At 40.2% G+C, this 20,899-nt stretch overlaps 2 protein-coding genes across 8 annotated transcripts in view; one reads left to right on the top strand and one right to left on the bottom strand.

Moving 5' to 3' along the window:
* The window catches only part of WDSUB1 (WD repeat, sterile alpha motif and U-box domain containing 1), a 28,163-nt gene that overhangs the window by 1,763 nt on the left and 5,501 nt on the right, over positions 1-20,899 (top strand). For 2 of the 5 annotated variants that reach the window (XM_042827224.1, XM_042827222.1), the window contains exons 2-11: positions 234-1,775; positions 2,442-2,626; positions 3,985-4,077; positions 5,418-5,511; positions 6,587-6,620; positions 8,213-8,253; positions 8,337-8,443; positions 9,133-9,315; positions 11,432-11,572; positions 12,900-20,824. In XM_042827224.1, the coding sequence (XP_042683158.1) occupies positions 1,378-1,775; positions 2,442-2,626; positions 3,985-4,077; positions 5,418-5,511; positions 6,587-6,620; positions 8,213-8,253; positions 8,337-8,443; positions 9,133-9,315; positions 11,432-11,572; positions 12,900-13,078 (1,455 nt within the window). In that variant the 5' untranslated portion in view covers positions 234-1,377 and the 3' untranslated portion in view covers positions 13,079-20,824. Of the gene's footprint in view, positions 1-233; positions 1,776-2,441; positions 2,627-3,984; positions 4,078-5,417; positions 5,512-6,586; positions 6,621-8,212; positions 8,254-8,336; positions 8,444-9,132; positions 9,316-11,431; positions 11,573-12,899; positions 20,825-20,899 lie in introns of those variants that run through there. The other 3 variants (XM_042827225.1, XM_042827223.1, XM_042827226.1) reach the window with 3 other exon arrangements.
* Positions 13,548-20,899, bottom strand: part of TANC1 (tetratricopeptide repeat, ankyrin repeat and coiled-coil containing 1) — a 70,224-nt gene continuing 62,872 nt past the window's right edge. For all 3 annotated transcript variants that reach the window (XM_042827219.1, XM_042827221.1, XM_042827220.1), the window contains exons 24-26: positions 18,547-18,693; positions 16,934-17,034; positions 13,548-16,112 (exon numbers count right to left, since the gene is read on the bottom strand). In XM_042827219.1, coding sequence (XP_042683153.1) covers positions 14,765-16,112; positions 16,934-17,034; positions 18,547-18,693 — 1,596 coding nt within the window. In that variant the 3' untranslated portion in view covers positions 13,548-14,764. The remainder of the gene's footprint in view (positions 16,113-16,933; positions 17,035-18,546; positions 18,694-20,899) is intronic.

Here is a 20,899-nt window from a genome sequence, read left to right as displayed (position 1 = left end):
CCAGACCAGGCTGCCCAGGGCCCCATCCAACCTGGTTAACCAGGGACGGGGCATCCACAGCCTCCCTGGGCAGCTCTTCCAACACCTCACCACTCATAGTAAAGAAGTTCCCCTGATAGCCAACCTAAATCTTCCCCCCCTCAACTTAAAACCATTTTCCCTTGTCCTGCTGTTATCTACTCTTACAAAGAATTGTAAATTTTTGTTTATGAAGATGTAAATTTTCTTTCTAGAATTTGGAGATCACAAGGGAAATAACTTGCCTTGTCCTCCATCCGACTGTGTCTGACACTTTGGCACCTAACTAGATCGTTTCAGGAAGACAAAGTACAACCTGACCTGTGGTGGTGCAGGTAATTGCTTGGTTTAACAAGAGCAGGGAATGCAATCAAAAGGAAGGGGCAGTGCTTTTTCTCACATTCGAGTCTCAGTTTAGTCTTTGTTCTTGCCTGTTTCCCATACCCATTAATTCAGAGTAGATGTTAGTTTTTGGAAGTAGAGCTCAACTGTAGGTTTTGGTGATTTCTGTTTTCCCCCCAGCATACTTTGTGGTCTGCTCTGCTCCCACTTGGAGATCTAGCATTCATTTAGCAGTTTTTTTGTACACGTATCTGTACTGGTGCCTGCTTTATAGGGATATGGGACAGGGTTCTGCTGCTTTCACTAACCTGTTAATGCAGGTGGTTTTGAAGCGCATGCATGGCACATCCAGTTAAAGAGAGGATGGCTTGAAAACAAATACAAAGATACCTAACAGCTACTTTGTGCTAGCTTGTTAGGAAAACTTTTGTTTTTCCCCACATAATTAAAATTAAAAATACTGTTATATCCATTGTGCAACCCGAAGCAATGTTTTGACACTGAATCCTAATCACATGTAGGAAGAGATATTTGTTTTATATGTAGCAAGTGCTTTATAAGTTGCTAGATTGGTGACTAGATTCTACAGTGCGCATGTACTGCATTATGTTTTGTGCAGGTGCAATTGAGAACAAATTTGAACAGCAAACTTATTAGCATAAATGAAAGTACTGGAACAAAGTATGTTGCCATTGCCCTAAAATCAAACAATTTTTATGTGAGCTTCAGTGCTCCGTTGCAAACTGGCAAGTTAACTTAAATAAAAGTTAAAATATGTTTTACTGTAACGGAGTCAAAACCTCCTCATTTGCATGTTGTACATGTGATCTGCTTTAGGTTGAGGATAAAACAGTACATATGTGAAAAATTAACCCCTGCAGATCAGTTATTTCTTCCAGGAGAATGTATCTTAGTAAGGCACTGTGTGCGCCTCATTTATGAATTAGGAGACATGTCCAACTGTTTTAACTTCAAGTTCTTTTGTTTGTTTGTTTGTTTGTTTTGGAAGTGGATTAAATGGCGACATTAGTTCGCACTTTAACAGATCATAGTGATGATGTCAACTGCTGTGCCTTCTCATCATCGTGCTTGGCTACTTGTTCCTTGGACAAATCAATTCGTATTTACTCTTTAAATGACTTCACTGAGCTCCCATACTCGCCTTTGAAAGGTCATGCATACGCTGTCCACTGCTGCTGCTTCTCTCCATCAGGACACACTTTAGCGTCGTGTTCCACGGATGGCACTACCATCGTTTGGGACACTCGTGATGGTCGGGTGCTGGCAGTGCTGGAGCAGCCCACTGGCAGCCCAGTCAGAGTCTGCCGCTTTTCTCCTGAGTCCTCTTACCTGGTGTCGGGTGCAGCTGATGGAAGTGTTGTTCTTTGGAACATGCTCTCAATGAAAATGTACAGGTGAGTGCCAAATGCCTTTTCACAACCTTATTTACTATTATGGAAATGTAATCTGTTACAAGTGCTGCTCTGCTGGTATGCAGTACTGTGTACAGGCTTGCAGACCTTACACTTCTGGTTTATGTGACAAAAAAAATGGGATAGAGTTCAGAATAGCAAAAGGTCATTAAGAGGAGAAGTGCTGAGTTTTTGTTTTTCTTTAACATTAAGCAGTGCATACTTAAGAAGCTTGATTATTTTAACTCTCATCTAAATCTTGTGTTTAAGTATTGACTTAGTTAAAATACAGATATCAGTTTTTACTGATTTTTTGTTTGTTTGTTTGTTTTACTTTCAAAATGTATCCTGCCATAGAATTTTAGCAGTGTTCTGTCTTCCAAACTGTAAGTCCTAGCGAAGTATCTTTAGTTTGGAACTTATCACTCAACTTAAATGCTTTTACCATGGGGTGTCACCTCGTGTTTTTCCTCAAGGAGCACGTCCTGGATCCTATGTGTGCTTTTGTTTTGCATCTCACTGCAATTGCACAGTTTCTCTGCCTTCTGTTACCAAGTTCCAAAATACAGAACTTAGTATGATTTGGATATTCTATCAGATTGCATTTGAGAGATCAACTCTTCACAACATTACTTCTAAAGCCAGTTATCATACACTCTTACTTTTCAGGTCTGGGAATGTTAAAGATGGTTCTTTGGTGGCCTGTGCTTTTTCTCCGTGTGGAAATTTCTTTGTCACTGGATCATCATGCGGTGATTTGACTATTTGGGATGATACAATGAGATGTCTATGTAACGAAAAAGCACACGATCTTGGCGTTACCTGCTGTGATATTTCTTCATATCCAGTTTCAGGTTAGTTACTTGACTCTTCAGGGGAGGAACATGACAAAAAAAGAAAGAAAGAAAAAAAAAAAGTCATTTCATTTCTCTCAAGCTCTTATTTTCATATTCTTTTTGGGAAGAGCTGAAATTTCTCCGTATTCTGAATACTCTTAAGTAATAGTAGTGGAGAGGTCGATGATGCTTGAAGTAGCTAATTATGCTGCCAGGGTTTTGGAATGTGTTTGGGCAGCATCTGTGAGCCTATCTCCAGGGTCTAAGAGCAATGTCAGAAGGTGTAGTGCTTGATTACTATTTCCACTTACCTCTTTCTTCCTCTGCTTCCCCAAGAAAGAGAACTGGATTAAAGCAGTGCAAAGAGCTATAAACATAAGCAGAATGCTTCAGCTGTGATGAGTGAGCAGGTAGACTGTTTTCCCTCACCAGACTTGGTGCAGTTCTGGGGAGAAGTGAGCCCTCAATCTCACAAGTCCTGCTAAGATGTAATAGTAAAAGCAGCTTTTGCTAAAAGATTTAGTGAACCCTAATGGAAAACAGTGTGTTCCCCTTCTGAGGAGCTTGGTATGTACAACACTGTGATCCCCATTAACGAGTTGGTAGCATGTAAAATGTCCAAATCTTTTGTGCTGTGAAAGAATTCTCATTCTGGCTGATTTGCCAAGAAAAGTTTTTTTACACCATAATAGCTAAGGCATGCCGCTCATCTCTTGGTGAGACCCAGATCTTACACAGAATCCTAGGAGGAGGCACTTTGATATTTGGCAGATTGGTGGCAAATCCTAAGGTCTGCCACAGCAAACAGCAGCTCCGAGGGCTCCTGTGAACTGCAAACAGCTCTGTGTATGAGAATGTTACTGCAGTAACCAGATGAAAGTGAAAATACAGAAAAACAAGAGATGAAACCTTGGGGGTAATTTGAGAAGATGCTTAACTGTAACTCTGTAGAAATAGTTTTTCATATTTGCAAATTTTGAACATGTGTAAATGATTTAAAAATTTGGGAACTATTGAAGAAATGGAAATAACCATTTACAGTGGGGAAATAACCGTGTTCTGTGGTTAGAAGGCAATATCACCACTCTTGGCAGATAGAAGAATCAAACTCTTATCGTCCAAAGAACTTCAAGTATGACCATAGTTGTGCAATTGTGGGCACCATCTTCTTGTTCTGGAAATCACATGATGGTAATACACAGTCCTTGCTCGCAGATATTTTTAGAACTTCTGCAATTCTTTCTATCAATGCTTTTTAAAGTTCTGAGATTAAGGAGATTTACCAAATTGTACTGAAGGAGTGGTGATGTAATTTACTGATATGCTGTTACTTTTTGTGCTTATCAATTTCCCATTAATATTTTTAATTTTATCAGGTGGTGACCACGCGTCCGGATACTTCCAGATGGCTTCTTGTGGTCAAGATAATAAGATCAAAGTCTGGTTTATTTTGTTTGCAGACTCCTTAGGTGTGTATGGTGATGCTTCTTCATATTTAAGTGTTTTAACTCTTTAGTGACAGTTTACATCTAAGATCAAATTTATACTGCTGTCATGGATTTGCAGCCAAACTAACCACAAATTGGAAGTGTTCTTTTAATTGTTTTGCTGGAAAGCAGCTAAGGCATGCTGTGTTTTGTGAGATTGGGCTCTGTAGCTTTTTGTTTAGTGATCTGTTTAACAGCAGTAGTAAAGATTTTAAAAAATTCCCCTAGTCCTCTCAATGTTATGATAAATGTTTGCTTTTAATTATCATTTTCATCTTCTGGTAACGAGTATTATTTCTGTCTTGGCTGTTGGGCACATGGATAGTTTGAAACCTCTCGATCTGCTAGGCCAGGGAGGGGTCTTCTTTCATCTTTCAGTAATTTTGGCCTTTTGAGCAAGAGCTGGAGGAATCAAAACAGTGTGGCTGTGCTACAAATGCAGTGTGATCTGTGTCGATGGTTTATGGGTCAGTGAGGCCTGGATCTGTGACTGATGGGGCAGGGGGACCCGCAGAGCCCTGGAGAGGGGGGAGGTGGAAGAGGGAGAAGGCAGAGAGATGGGAGGTGGGCCTAAAAACACAGCAGTGGCAATGAGCTAAGGGAGACAAAACTCGTTTGCTAAGTACGATATCAGAATGCGAGATAACACAGTATGATACAATAGAATACAATTTAATTGGAACTGAGGCTAATAAATAAAATGAGAGTGTCCAAAACCGAAGGCCTCACTGATGCTGAAGGCAGGTGGCTGGGGAGCTCACACCGCAGAGAGTGCAGGAACAGAAGGGGGGACCTCTTGTGCCTTGTGGACATTTTTATCTTTCCCTCTGAATGGAAAATGGAAACAGAACAGTGGAAGTCTTCTGGGAGGTGTAGTTGTTCCTCTCTTCTGAGAATCAGGTACCTGGAAATATGGATCATCCACAGAACTGCAGCATTAACTCTTTTAACTCCCAGGGCTCTACATGTTATGGTGTGGAACACCAATAACAAAAATCTTAAAACCGTGACAGTGTGTGACTGCTATGTAGAGACAGGGCATGTGGCCAGAATCATCAGCAGGGAATTTTAGAAGCCTGTAAGAATGAATATGGAATGTTCAGATACCCAATTATCTAACATATTGTTAGACAGATGCTGATACAAAGTGAAGAGGTCACGGAAGTTAAAATTATGTTATCTCTGTGATCCTTTGTCCCTTTTTCTATACAGTATGTCACAGAGTCAGGTATTTGAGGCAGCTTTATGCCCCTAAAACCATGTTGTCTTAGTACCTCATCAGATATATCCAATTTGCTATAATTTACTTTTTGTATTTTTAGGTTGTGAATTAAGATATAAATGCACGTTGAGTGGACATTCTGCCCCAGTTCTGGCTTGTGCATTTTCTTATGATGGGCAGATGTTAGTCTCAGGGTAAGCAGTATCTGATACTTGTTGAAATTTCAGATGGCAATCCTGTCCACACTTAAGTATTGTGAAACAGAATGTTTAAATGAGTTGCAGAGTTCAAAGTATATTTCCTGTAATTGCAGAAGAGTTCTCTCTGCCCTCCAGAAACAGCGAATTGTTTTTCCATTTTGTTTGTGTCTGGTGGGGATTGAGTTTGAAATCTAGGATTTTGCAAGCTCTGTTCTCTGTGTATTGCAACGAGATTCATCACAGAATCACAGAATCACAGAATGGTTGGGTTGGAAGGGACCTCAAGGATCATGAAGCTCCAACCCCCTGCCACCCACAGGGCCACCAACCTCCCCATTTCGTAGCAGCCCAGGCTGCCCAGGGCCCCATCCAACCTGGCCTTGAACACCTCCAGGGATGGACGGGGCATCACAGCCTCTCTGGGCAGCTGTTCCAGCACCTCACCACTCTGTAAAGAACTTAAGAAGTAGTGAAGAACATCATTTCTGGGTGGGTTTCTTTTTGGACATTTATGTGGCCTTCATTTAGTTTTAATTGAAATGCAGTGCTTCCTTTAGTTTGCTTTGCAAATGAGAAGATTTTGGAAATCAGTAGAAGTGCTGAGAGTGTTAATGGATAGCCAGATTCTGTGCAGAATGCATAGAAATATCTGCATTACAGATACTTCTTGCAAAGACCAATTTGTACCTTGTGGGGAGCCGTGGAACTGGGGGCCAGTTTGCATGAAACCTGCCTCAGCATCAGGAATTATGGAAGTGCAGAATTTGGGATTTTATACATTGTTTTAAAAGTGCTGTAGATACATAATGATACAACATGATAAAGAGTATCATTGTCTTAAGCTAGAAATGCATGGAGCTTTGCTTTCCATAAAGCACTGGTATGCTGAGTTCTGTCGAGAGTTCTATTTGTTCATTTTACTTGTGGGAAAGCTGGGATATTTGTGGGGTTTTTTTTTGTTGTTTTTTTTCTTTTTTTCTTTTTTTTTTCTGCTTTAATTAGAAATAGTTTGATTCCTTATTCCTCTATGGATAATTTTAATGTCAATGTGTGTTTTTTTTTTTTAAAGGTCTGTGGACAAGTATGTCATAATATATGAGACTGTAAGTATGGTGTATTGTAAGGTTATTCATGATAACTCTGCTGTTGTCTTTATTAGCACTTCTGCAATATCCTGTCAAGATAAAGAATACATTATGAAATAAGAACTATGAAACCCCCTATTTTTATTTTTTAATCTTCAATAAGTGTAACTTGAGGTAAAATATCTCCTGAGAACCAGTCAATCTCTCTCATTCTTAATTGACATTTATTTGAGTGTTTTGTTATTTGATTTCTTTATGCTGCTCTGCAGGGCAGTATCATTGAGTGAATCCTATGCTTGCATGTTCTTACTGAAGTAGAAGGAGCTTTGCTAATCTTAAATTTTATCCTAGCATTCACAGCAAGAGGAATGGTATGCATTGATGTGAAAGGAGGGACAGTGATCACAGAAATCCTTTAGTAATTGTATATACAGCATATTATTTAATTAGAAGCGTATTAAATAATTAAATGGAAGCATAATAAATAATTCAAGACAAAAATTACATTACATACAATGATCTTTCTTCAAAAGCATCCTCTTTAGGTGTTTTGTGTAACACTGTTATTATATTCTTTGGGGTTCACCCAACAGTGGTATTTACCTTTACAGCTTTATCATATTCAGAATAATGATTTTGCTGAGAATGACAGATGAACAAATTCTAAGCTTTTCTGCATGTGCTGCTGTACTGATAGAGATTTTCAGTGAGGGTTGCGTGTTTGTCATCAAAATGGCTAACCGGATGCCTTCACAGTTTTGGCCCAGTTGTATCAGTAGTTTGATGCTTAGATCCCCGGGAGGAATGGCACATCAAGGGAACGAAACTGCAGGCAGCTGCAGCATCACTGTCTCTCAGTGCTGTTGGTCAGATTTTTAGCCTGAGATTTTTAACACAAGGTGCAATAAATTTTTTAGAAGTTCTTCTGCCGTTTTTAAGGCTGAGCGAGGTTAAGACAATAAATCTTCATGGGAGAGAGACATTCTGGCCTAAAATAGGATGCTTTCCTCAGGCCCAGTAGTAGAAGAAAACTATGAATTACTGTCTTGGAATAACTTTGCTCTTCATCTTTTAGTTCTGTCTGTACCTGCCAAAGAAATGCTACCTTTAGTCATGAGGAAAGTCTCCCAAATCATGTGTTAAAACTGAAAATTCGAGGATTTGTTTTTAGTAGCATCCAGTATAGAAATACACAAACCTCTGATGTAATCCCCAGTAAATTATTAAAGGTTGTAGTACAAAGTCTGCTTGAATTTCAGTTATTGTTTCAGGTCATTTTCAATCCTGGATTTGTAGAAGAAATGCTCTTATCCACAGGAACAATCAGCCAATACGGGTACAATTAATTCAGCTGATATTTCTACTGTTATTACAGTGAAGGGGAGCCTTCTGCCAGTGGGCTGAATAGAGAACCTCACATAGGAAAGCCAAGATGCATATCTGACTTTGCTGCCCGTTGGCTTAGGCAAGGTCATATGCCTACTCTGAAGGTGACTTCTGTCATATTCAAAGAAGAAATAGTATTCCTTATGTTTGAAAGTATGTGCACAGATGAGGGAATGTGTTTCATTCTTGAAATAAAGTCACAAATGTTCTTTTTTTTTTTACAGAATACTGGCAATATCCTTCATACTTTGTCTCAGCATACCAGGTATGAATTCAGTATGATAGATACCTTACTATTAATAAATAAAAGAAATCCATTCAGTGCCATGTCAATTTCCACGTCTGTAGGTATGTCACAGCTTGTGCCTTTGCGCCACGCAGTCTCTTACTTGCCACGGGTTCAATGGATAAAGCTGTGCACCTATGGCAGCTGGACAGTAAGCAGCCCTGTGCAGGTCAGTGCTTGAAGTATTTTTAGCCTTTTGTTATGCAACAGGCGTTCTCTGTTATCAAACAACAAACAACTTAGAGATTAGAAGAATATTATCTTTCTTTCTTCTCTGGTGTTTTCCATTTCTTACTTTCTGTATAGCATTTAGGATGCGAGTGTTAATTCCCAGAGCACTGAAAGACTTTTCAAAGACGTATATTTGGCAGTAATTTAAAAAGAAAATATGCTAATTGAAAACATAATTGTCAGCAAGAAATACAACTGGCCAGTCACTGCAGAAGGAAAAACTTAAGGAGTACCTTAAGTATGTGGAGTAAAAATAAATGGATCTTTGTTCAAAGCTCAAGAATTCAGTCTGGAATTTGGTGTGCTTTTACAAGGAGATATGGTACTTAGTTTTAGTGTCTGCTGACACTTCTCAGTCTCTTGTTCAGTTTTGACAGACGTCAGCACTTGAGAGGTTAAATTCCTCTGAACTTTGAAAATGAGTCAATAAAGACAAACCCAAATGACTGTCCTCCTATGATGAAGGAGTGTTTAATGAGTATTGCTTTCATCTGATGTTAGGAAATGTGGAATAGTGAGAGCATTTGGAAAATGCTCATTAATTCCATAGTTCTTACTGATTGGGTTTGGGTTTTTTTTTGTTTTTCATTGTATTGTTTACCTTACTTTTGTCTTTCCTTTCCAAAGGAAACGCTATAGAAAATAACTCTAAGATTAGAACTGCTGAGAACTGGTCGGAGGATGAAGTTTCAGCCTGGCTTTGTGCACAGGGCTTTGCAGAACTTGTTGGGCTTTTCAAAGCAAATAACATCGATGGCAAAGAACTCCTGAATCTTACAAGAGAAAGTCTGACTAATGAATTAAAAATTGGTAAGAATATAGAAATCCAAGCAGTTTGTAGTCCTTTATGTTTATGTAAGATGTTGGGATGAAAGTAAGTGAGAAGTTTCATGCATGGGTGTGTTTTTCTGAAATGCGTTTTTGATCACTACTGTTGGTAACTGAAACAGACAAACAAAACTAATGTCACATTATCCCAAGTACTGTTTGTTTTCTTATAGCTAGAAACGTAAAATTGCTCATTCTCTGGCAATGCCGTGTTGATAAGTGGTCTTACCTGCTTTTGGTTCTGTTTTCCTTTTTTAGATTTTGGGTCATTAAGCTGTGGGAAAGTAATTTCACCTTTCATGTAGACTTACTGATTCTGACTTGGTAAATGGGGTTCTCCAGTTTTTTCCTGTCAGTTTATAAAAAGCGTCACGTCTGTCATATTATATGGTGAGCTACCTTAAATTTAGCAGTGAGTACACTTCAGAGTACAGTTAGCATAGCAGAAAAATACAGGATATGTTTTATTTTATACTTATTTGTAGATAAAGCATTTGGTGTCAGTAATGCTCAAGCAAACCTTACCAATCTCAGACACTTTGCAATTCATCAGGCATCCTTCTGCTTAATGTTGCCCTGTCACTTTATTGAAAACTGAAGTTACGTTTTAGAAGGACTCCTACGCTGTGGCGTTGTTACCACTCACTTCCTGAATTCTGATAAAAGAAACTTCTCTGTGGTGGACTACTGCAGAGCTTTCAGAATGTTCTCTGTTCTCTGTGGCTGGATGTTTTGGCAAACACATCAGCACTAATTTACACCTGAGACTGAGTATAAAAACAGTCAAATGAGTCAAGAAACCCTTCTATATTTCTATTTTATGAAGTTAGCATGCTTTCCTGTAGACAGAGTGCTCCCCTCCTTTTTCTTTATTGTTTTGCATGTGTGCACATCTGTGGTCTTGGTATCTGTCAGCTCAGTATCAGTGTGTCAGTCAGCTTTGTGAAGTACAGAAATCAACAGAATTGCTGCAAATCTGTCAGGAATTGCCACTGATGAAAGACTCATAGCTCTGTGTTCCTGCATACGTTCCCTCATGTTGGAGTAGCCTAGAACCATTGCAGCAATCACCAGCTGAGACTCATCAAGCTGACTGGAGGGTTGTGTGGAAATGGTGTGCAGTGGGAGCTGCGCTACTGACAATTATCAAAGGATTATGGATAATCCCTTAGCTCCTGACTAGAGATTTAATCAGGAGGTTGTTAATTGAAAGTGCAAACTGAATGCAAGAATTTGGCTACATCAGCAAGATCTAGGAAAAGTTGCTCTTGTAATAAAGATTGTAGAGGATGCCCTCAAAAAATGTAGTTACAACTACAGAATTTTGTTCCTTATTACCTTTCTTTTCTTTGGTTATATTCTTAATTTTTCTTGATCCCAGTCTGATCCCACAGATCTTTACAATATTGCCATGCAAAATCTTCCTTAATAATAAGCATGAGCTTTTTATTATATTTCAGTACTGTATTTCAATCTTTACAGTATCTTAATCCTTACATATGTCATTAGTTAATCTTTTTTATAGAAATTAGGTAGTTAATGAGTGCTTTGCCTCAGTCGTCAGTGGCAGCCAGGATTCTCACATGCCTGAATCTGGATCTCCAGGTGGGAACAAATTCTGCTCCACTGTAAGGATGGCACACGAGACTGATTGTGTTCACATCCTTGGGGCTGGGTGACATGTATCCCTGGCTCCTAAGGGAGGCTCTTATGAACCTGATGAGGTTCAACAAAGCAAGGTGCAAGGTTTTGCATTTAGGTTGAGGTAATCACAGATATGTACACAGACTGGGAGAACTCCTGACTGAACATGAGACAGCAGAGTGTGCTCACAGCCCACAGGGCCAGTGCTATCCTGGGTTCCAGCAGAAGAGGGGAGGCCAGCAGGGTGAGGGAGGTGATTGTGTCCCCTCTGTTCTGGGTCTAAAGCCCATTTGTGAATCCAAATTTAAGGTAGTAGTAGTTCTGCGGACTTCTCAATATTGGGTGGGGATGGGAGGATTGAGCTGTGTCTCCTCTGGCATGGCAGTGAATGCAAGAACAACCTCTCTGCCTCACATAATGATGTTTTTTGCTCTGTATTCCAATAACTTTTCAGAGTCTCTTGGCCTGCGCAGTAAAATCCTCCAGAAGATCAAAGAGCTGAGGATAAAAACAGTCTCTGTTTCCATTGCTGTTCCTGATGAATTCTTATGCCCTATAACTCGGGAGCTCATGAAGGATCCTGTCATTGCAGCAGGTATGACTTTGAGCAATGTTGAATAACGAGAATGGCTTAAAGATGGGCATGGGAACACAAAAATTGGCCATGTCTTTCTACAGTGAATAGGATAAATTAATCTAAGTAGCTATTGCAAGAGAACAGAACTGTGGTAAATGTTTGGCCAAACTGCATCTGTGACAGAAAAATACAGTACTGTGATTCCTTTAGTGTCTGCTTTATTGACAGAACCATATAAAATTTTTTTTATGCTCTTTTCTTTTTGTGCCTCTGCAAGTATATATTTAAATCCTAATTAGAGAGTTGTCTCTGTGAATACACAATGGAATTGTGCACAAGGGAAACAACAGCAAAAACACAAGCTCATTACTAAGTTTACACAGCTGTATATATGGCACTTAAGGGTTGTACAGAAGGTCAAATATCCCACTGATTTGGTGGCTTTGTTCCTCTCTTTTAATGCTTTAAGAAAAAAAATTACAATTAAAATGTTCTGTTACTCATATAATAGCAATAATGTATGTTTTACAAAGGCTGCTCCAAAAGCAGCACCTCCTGTTTTGTTTTGTTGGCCCGTAAGAGGTGAGTGTCAGTGTGATGGCAGTAGAGGTTGAACCTTCCCACCAGTATTCCATTGCATGTTGTTGCCATGACAGATGGCAGTACAGGGAGTCAAATGGTGTCTGACATGGAAGTGCAGATGAAACAAAGCTGTCATTGAATTCCTTCAGGTGAAAAAAGTGGCACCCATTGTCATTCAGCAGTGTTTGTGAGCACAGGGAGGTGGTGGGTGGTGTGTTTCAGCTGTGGTGACTGCGGGTCACCTCGGCTGGCCCAGATACTTATGAGCATGGCATGCAGACTCTTGTTCATTGCTGGCGAAAATGCACAGCTAAAGGTGGTGACTGTGTTGAAAAATGGTGTTTTTGTAGCTGAGAATTTGCCCTAGCAAGTAGTGCTGTTGTGCTCCTAATAGCTGTTGTAGTTTGCATAGGAATAAGTAGGAGGCATTACTTTTGGAGCAACTTACTCACATATACGTGGCCCACAACAGTTCTTACTAAATCAAGCCCAGGCAAGACAAAGGTTGGCTCAAAAGAGACTGAACAATTTCATGTGTCCTGTGTCATTTCCACCTCATTGTTTACTGCAGGAACTGAATTTTATCTCAGTACTGCTGTATGAACTGTTACTGTAATGCATTCAACTACATAATTTTTCTACATCTCAATTCTCTTACCTGGAAATACTGATTCCCTTCTACCTCTTACATATGTAAAATATACACTGTGTACCAGCACCCTATCGTCTGTAATGCAAGCTTTTGATGATGGTTTCTTTGCAGATGGGTATTCCTACGAAAAGGAGGCAATAGAAAATTGGATCAGCAATAAAAGACGCTCTAGTCCCATGACGAATCTCCCTCTTCCCAGTCTTGTGCTTACACCCAACAGGACACTGAAAATGGCCATCGGCCGTTGGCTGGAGACTCAGCAGAACTGTGGTGAAACCACGTCGTTTTGAAGTTGTTTACTAAAATGAAGGTAAATGTCATAAATGTAAATATAGGTAATCGTAGGCTAGAGGAGATATTTGTGTCAGAAACACCTGCAATTAAAAAAGTTCTCTTCTTTCCTGGCTGTCACTTTTAATGCACTTTTAATGCTAAAAGAGCATTTTCACTGTTGGAAGCTGCTAAAAAATTACTGAATGCTTTTTAAGTTATTTTACTTTTACTCAGTGGTATTTCTCTGTAAGAAATCAAACACCAGGACTCAGCATTTTTCAAATAACTTTTCTTAAAATTTTCCTCAAATTTATGAGTTTTCGAGTCTTCATTTTGCAATGTGAGTCTCAAAGCACAGACTTTGTATTTTATTTCTATTTTTTAATTGCAAAAAGCGTATTTCCCTGTTCCCTATGAATGAACATGCATTTGGAGAAGCTGGGAGAGAATTCTTCCTGAGCTGTCAGTGACTGCATCTCACACAGCTGTAATCATAACTTTAATTTTGTATGGAAAAAAATACAGTAGCTGTGCAAAAATAGAACTACAGGACCAGAATAATAAACTTGTACAAAATACCAAAGAAATAGTATGCAATAAATAAGCAAAAGCATAATAATGTGAACTCAGGAAAGGATTTATAAAACCGCGTACAGCTGTTTACAAGGTAATGCACCACTGTACAACACACGAGACCTGAGAAGTGACAGCCTCAGGTTGCCCACTCCCGCCCACTGGCAGCCAGAAGTCTCACTGCACCTCTTTAGTTTCCAAGTGTTCTTGCCTCTATAAACCTTATTTCCTCTGAAAAATCTCCACAACTTCATCCTACAAAGTAACTGCACATACGCTTTTCTTCCAACTTTCACCTGCGTTTCATTTCTTGGGCTTCCTATTGAAATACTTACTAAGCATTTCGCTGCTGTACCTTTTTTAATAATAAACAGCCGATACAGAATTTTGCTTTAAAATAGCACCCAGAGGTGATCAGGTAACTATATAAAGTGCGATTATCGTTAACATGCTGTAATGCTGTGTTACTCAGTGCAATAACCAATATGGTCAAAGCCTTTCAATACACATGCAGATGTTACTGTTTATTTTACTTGTTACTAAAAATAGTTATATTTACATCTCAAAGCATGACTGCTTTGAGTTTACTCATACACAAATTTTGCTTCCTAAATGTACATCATGCACCTCAAAGTAGAGCCCACTGGAAAAGTGATAAAATATTATCTTTGATTTAAAAAAACCATATACAGATCTGAAGAGTACGCAGCATCTATTTTCATAACACTGTTCTTTGAAGTAAGCACTTAAGCATAATAGAGGCACAATTATTGTGTAAGTGATGAGATGCAATGCAACCAAAAGCAAAGATTAAAGCCCTATGGAGAAGCTAAATATATATATATATATATGTATATATATTTTCTTTTTTGGGGGTAAAATGTCATGGCAAGAATTTTGCTACTTGAGGTCCTAGTTTGTCGGATTGATTGACTGATTGATCCTAACAGACTGTTCCTACACAAATTGGCTTTTCCAGTTACTGTGTCAGTATGAACAGCTTGAAGTGGTCGCACCCCACAAAGCACTGGTCAGCATGGGCTGCGCGCCCAGCAGCAGCCCACTGTGGTGGGATTACCCCGTGATGTTGGAAGCAAAGTTCTACAACTACGTAATGTACAAAATAATATTTACACGTTTGATTCGATAAATGATCGCTTGGGTTTTGCAGAGGTGACATGGCTTAAGTGACCTTCCTTACTGATGTGAGAGTGCTGCTTTGATGGCGCATCTTGGTATAAATGCAGAACCTGTTTTGGTGCTCTGTTATCTTGACAGTAGGCCACTGTTTGACACTTCAGCTCCTCGTGTGCTTTAGCTTGCATACCATTCTGGTTGCTCTCTCCTGGGACAGTAACAGCAGAGGAAGTTTTAGTTTGAGAGTGTTTGACTGAAAACTGCTCAAAATTAGAAGACTGAACGCTCCCAGAAGAAACATTTGCTGATAATCCATCCGAGGTCTGAGAATGCCAAGAGCGACTGGACTGATTTTGCTGCTGAAACCTGGCAGTCTTATCCATGATTCCCATAAATGGCGTATTGCGAGGTCTGTGTTCAGCAGCAGTACCATGAACTTGATTAACTTTGTTCTCCTTGATTCGAACGTCTGGCCCCAGCCCCTTAATGCCATCTGCAAAGCTACTCACTGAAGTTAAGCTGCTGGTTGAGCTGGCAAGAATCATACTGCTAGATGGAGAACTAGAAGAGACAGTGCTGGGTACAGGGGTTTGCTGTCTTGCTTCACTGAAATTCATTTGAAATGGGGCTGGTGATGGGTCAGTGGTTTTGGATTTCTTTGCAAAAGAGTGCTGTGAATGGGAACACTGGCTGGATGTGAACTTCTCATTGTACAGCTCAGAAGTAGCACCTGTGGAAGCACTTCCAGCAGAAAATGCGCTTGTCCCATCCAAATGCTGAATTTTAGAGTGTTGAACTGGCACAGGACTTTGAGAAAGATGCTGAAAAGGTGATTGTGTCTTTGTATTACATTGATTACTTCCCAGTTTTGATCCAGGCTGGATGGAGCTCAGGTGCTGATTAGTTTTTACAATCTGTGCTTGCTTTGTTGGCTGCATGATCAAGCCTGGCTCTCTTAGATATTTATTGCCTGTTCTGCCTTGAGGGGACACAGGTCTCACTTTCTGCTGAACACTGTCTTGAATGTTTCTAGCGTATGATGAAGCAGCTAAGGAACGCTGCAGCCTTTGTGGAGAGGAAACGGATTCATCAGGGTGCGGTAGTTCTTCCTCTTTTTCTTGGAGATGGAAGTTCTCATTCACACCTTGAATAACATCCTCCTCCTCATTATCAGAGTTATTAATTTGCTGTCCTGACTGTGGGCACTGATGCTTCTGTTGTTGTGTTCTCTGGAACTGCTTACACTCCTCTTCTACTCGAGCCAGAAGACGTTTTATTTCCTGATTGCTAGGACACAGCTTTGTGGCTTCATGTAGGTCAGCAAGAGCAGCAAGTAGCTTTCTGTATGAAGAAGACCCAGAATTCATTAATAAAAACCTGGGACAAGTCTGAGTTTCAGCACTGCTTATTAAGCAGTAATATCCACCTCCACCACTTTCAAAGAGATGTTCTGATCTGTCATCTCCTGTAAGTGTGGTGAAAAGATAAGAACTGTATAGTCTTCAACCCAGGAAGTTCTGCAGTGGAAGCACAGACCTAGTCCTAAGTCTTTCCCCTCTTGCATCCCAAGAGTCATCAGGAAGGCAGCAGAAATCAACTAGGAACTGAAGCACTGTCTCACGAGCCCTTCACCTTCACAGGAGATCACCAGCTAAACTCTGCTCCCTGTCAATTTCTTATTCTGCTTTGGGCTGGCACCAGTGCTACAAGCAGTGTGGGTGCTTCATGCCCAGAGGTGCCCAAGGCCATGGATGGGGTCAGGTGCAGCCTGAACTGCTGGGGGGCAGTCAGCCCGTGGCAGGGGTGGAGCAGGGGGCCTTTGGCATTCCTTCCACCCCAACAATACTATGGGTCTATGATTCTGTAGAATACCTCTCCTTACTCACTCTGACATTTAAAGGAACTCACTTCGTATCAGTTTACTTCTATCTACTTTCTGGGCTAATAATTACCTGAATGGGTATTTAATATTGCTTTTTGGGCTTGGTTTGTTTTGACTGATGGTGAAACCTAATAATACGGAAACTGTACCAAAAAACTATTTTTCTTTCTAAATTCCAACCACAAAAAGAAAAGAAAAAACAGAAAAGAAAAGCAATCACAGAAAGCATTACAAAGTTAAAAAAAATGAATGTGGACTTACGAACAGAATCAAACAGTACCTGCTGTTCCTTTTTGCCCTTGCTCGAGCATAATAGGCTTCGTAAGACTTGGGCTTCAAATCCAATGCTTTGGTAGCGAACTCTTCAGCCATACCAAAATCCTAATTATTTAAACAAATGTACTCATTATACATTGACAATAAAAGAGAGCCATGTGTGCTTCAATCATGGTAGTGCTTCAGAAAGTGCAGATAGCTTGTCCAGTACAGAAAGTGACACTGGGAGCAGACCGTATCTTGGTAGCCCTTGCTGTGAAGTCTAACAGAAACTGACTCTAAAGTATTTAAGATGCAGTGTTATACAGTTATTGTCAATGCACATGCATTAAACTGCTACAAGAGACTGCATGTTGAGCAAGGAAAGGGATCCCCTCAGATAAAAACACTTTGAAGTGCACTGTGAGAAAAGAAAGAATAAAGACTTAGAGAAAAAAGAAAAAAAGACATTGAAGGAGTTGTATTAGTCCAGAGCTTTCTTGGAGGAGGTGTGTATGAATTCTAAAGAAAACCTACAGTAGATCCAGTAGATCTGATGTATTTGGTCTTCATTTCACAAGAACAAAAAAGAACAGTTTAGCAAATACAATTAAACCCAAAGCTGGAATTTACAAAGCACGACTGAAATGGGGCAATGATGGCCATGGAAAGATGAAGCCAGTCTAATTTTTAAAACACCCATGCACAGCAAAGGAAAAGCTTATCAAGAAAAATCAAAACCACAAAACAACACATGAGAGTATATAGAAAGAATCTCCTCCTTTCCTCCCTCTCCCATTGATCACAGAGTCACTTCCAGCTGTTAGTGTGAGGCTACTGAGAAACAGAGTCTGATCCAGGAGGCGGCTGGAGACTGCAGTTCTAACAGCGAAAGTAAAGGAATGGCACTTGCACAGCAGTGCTAGAATGGCCAAGATAAATCCTCAACATCCATGTTTAAATGTTCTTCAGATTGAAATAGATGCCATGAACAACATGGAAGACTTGGGAATTAAGAAGTTCGTGCCTGAAAAGAAGGAATTGTATGAGGTGTATTCATAGAATTGCAAGGTTTAGCTCTAATGGTCATTCAGGTTCTTCGCTGCCATCTGATACACTGCTGAAGCTACAAAAGGAACAACCAACACATACCAACAAGCTGTATAAGCAGGCACTTCACAATAAATGCTGGTGGCAGCAGAATTTTCCATGTAGTCCTTTAAAAGTACCAGGAATGGCCAGCAGTTTGTTATTCCAAAATAATGGTAACATAACAGCTGCAATAGTTCTCCCCTTATCTGGGGAACTGTCCCCATTTGTTCACACAACTAAGCCCCAGAACAGCACAGTGAAAGGAATTCTAAAACAGCAAAAAAACCACCAAAACCAACCACGTCCAATGTCTGGGCAGTGTACCAGTGTTTGCTAAGCGAGAAATCCTAAGACTCAGTTGCGTCCATACGCCTTGGAGGAATCTGCACATCCTCCCCTCTTCTGCCTTTGGAGCTCACCATAGTGATGGAGAGTCACGAGAGCACAGCAGCAGCAAGATGCAACAGAAGCCATCAGCAGTGTGGTAGAATAGGTGTCTAAGATTCCCAGTGATAGAGAAGCAATAGATTAAAAACAAGAGCTTACATTTGTTTTTCGGCGACACCGTGATAAATTTAAGTACAATGAAACTCTCATCTCATTGAATGCTTTCATTTCTTCTCCAAATCCTTCCCTCGGAAACTTCCTCAAGGCATACTGATAGCGCTGTGCTGCTTCTTTCATCTTGCCTTTCTACAGAATAGGGAATAAGAAGCTTTTTCAGAAACCTGTATTATTACAGCGCTGTCACAGTGCAACCACGTTCATATTTGAAATCTACCAACATGTACTCTTCACAGAGAAATATATATTTGTAATGTATATATGTTGCACTTACACACAGGTACCGTAAGGGAACTTAAGAGGTAATTAGAATTTATGTTTCTTTCTAAACTCAGTATTTTTAATAGTATTTCACCAGGACGCTACACACAGTAATACACACTTCTTGTACCAGAACAATTCTTCAAGAATGTGTTTGACACCATACAATTCTTAATTTCACTTATTTATTAAGGAGAGCAGTCAAATGTCTGATGATACAGTTTATTAAAGCTCTAAGACATTTCTAATGGAGTATATCCTTAATCAGGAATGGTTACCCTTCACCAGGTGGTGCTACCACGGAATAAGGGATGGATGAGGAGAGCAAGAAGGAGCTGGCGCAGCACTCAAACCTGCAGCCCAGCTACTCCAGCTTCACTTCAGTGTCTCAGCCATGAGTATTAGGTGGAGGGCTGAATGTAGGAACATAAATGCAGTAAAGGATTGGCCGCCCACTTGTTAACAAAGGCTGAGAAGTAATTGCTGCACACTGGAAGCATGTTGCCATTGTTTTATGACTTTTGTTATCTGTATTCCACATCACAATACCATGTAGTGCACTGGGAGTAAAGACTCAATGCTGCAGTTCCGTGAATTGTTGACAGTTCTGTTTTACCTGCCTCAGAAAAGAAAGAATGAACTGCATATCCCAGAAGACTTTACTGTTTTGTTTCCATTCAGAGGGAAAGATAAAACTGTTTGGGAGTCACATCCCCTTCTTTTTCTGCTCGTCTGCTCTCCCTGGCCGTCTCACTTTCAGCCTTACAGTAACGCCTTCTGTTTTGGACACTCATTTTTTCTAATTCACTAGCTTCAATTCCAAATATATTGCATTATGCTGTGTTATCTCACATTTCACTATCGTATTTAGTAAATTAGTTTTCTCCCTTAGCTTGTTACCACTGTTTTGTTTCTTGGCCCATCTCGGGGCTTGGGCCCATGGGTCCTCCTGCCCCATTTAGTCACAGAACCAGGCCGAAGCACAACGAACCCCATCACACGCTCAGACATGCTGCAGCCTTCCATTCAAAACTTTGGCAAAAGAATGAAGCAAAGTGTGTTTGAAAAAGTTTCATAAGCTACATGACACACCTTAGCTCTAGCAAGTCATTCAAATCACTGTAATAAAATTAAGTCTAAAAATACCAGCAGGAAATTCAGCTTCTTGTAACAAACTGCAAAGCACGCTGCTACCAACCCTGCTGTGCCGACCTGGTCTCAGAATCTAAGCAGGGTCCAACCTGCTGAGTGACCTGAGAACCTGAAGCAGAACGGGCTGGTGCTGTGATGCTGTGGGTTCTCCCTGCAGAACCCGCGAGACACACTGAACACACTGCTGTGTTAGTGAGGTGCAGGAAAGGCCTCTCTGGAATGACAGAATTGCCTTTGTAGCATGAACTCTGATACCCTTTAGGCCTGAATGATGTCCCACCCTTGACGGTACCTGCTTGGATATAAAGTTCTAAACTCATATCAGGATTGATGAGCTTGATAAATTATTCATAAGATGTCTGCACAGAGTCCAGAGGACTTTAAGTAGGCCCACCCTGATTTGTAGCAAAGTCTGAAGGGTTCCTCTCCTCCATTATGCAAAGCCATCAGAAATCAGAGGTAAAATGGCAGATATTTGAGGGCCCCTATTAAAAAACAACTGTGCAATTTATAAACCCTGTGGCTACAACAGATTTTCAATAATGCCCACATAATTCATTCAGCTCTGCATTGGAACAGTTTACAAAAACAGTTCCACTCTTCTGAGCAAAATACCATGCCTAGTAAAAAGAATGCATCAGGAGATCCTTGTTCAGTATTTAAACAGTGTGCAAAAGATCACTGAAGGATAGGAATGGGAGGGTGGTTGGACTAGATGATCTTGAAGAAAAGCCCTGATGTTACTGAATTCAACAAGGTGCTCACATTCTGAGCTGCTCCTAAGAAACAACTGACAAGTGTCCACAGAGCACGTGGTCAACTGAAATAAAATGTATTTGTTTATTAACTGGCTGGTGTTTTGGCTTGGCTTTTTTTACATGCTAGTTTTAAATGATTCTTGCCCAGGATCCTCAAGGTTTTC

This window comes from Centrocercus urophasianus, unplaced genomic scaffold (genome assembly GCF_019232065.1).
Source record: "Centrocercus urophasianus isolate 14NV4802_14NV808 unplaced genomic scaffold, USGS_Curo_1.0 seq_28, whole genome shotgun sequence".
In the NCBI taxonomy this organism is placed as follows: Eukaryota; Metazoa; Chordata; class Aves; order Galliformes; family Phasianidae; genus Centrocercus; species Centrocercus urophasianus.
The sequence above is the reverse complement of the archived record's forward strand: the minus strand, read 5'-3'. Positions and strand labels throughout refer to the sequence as shown.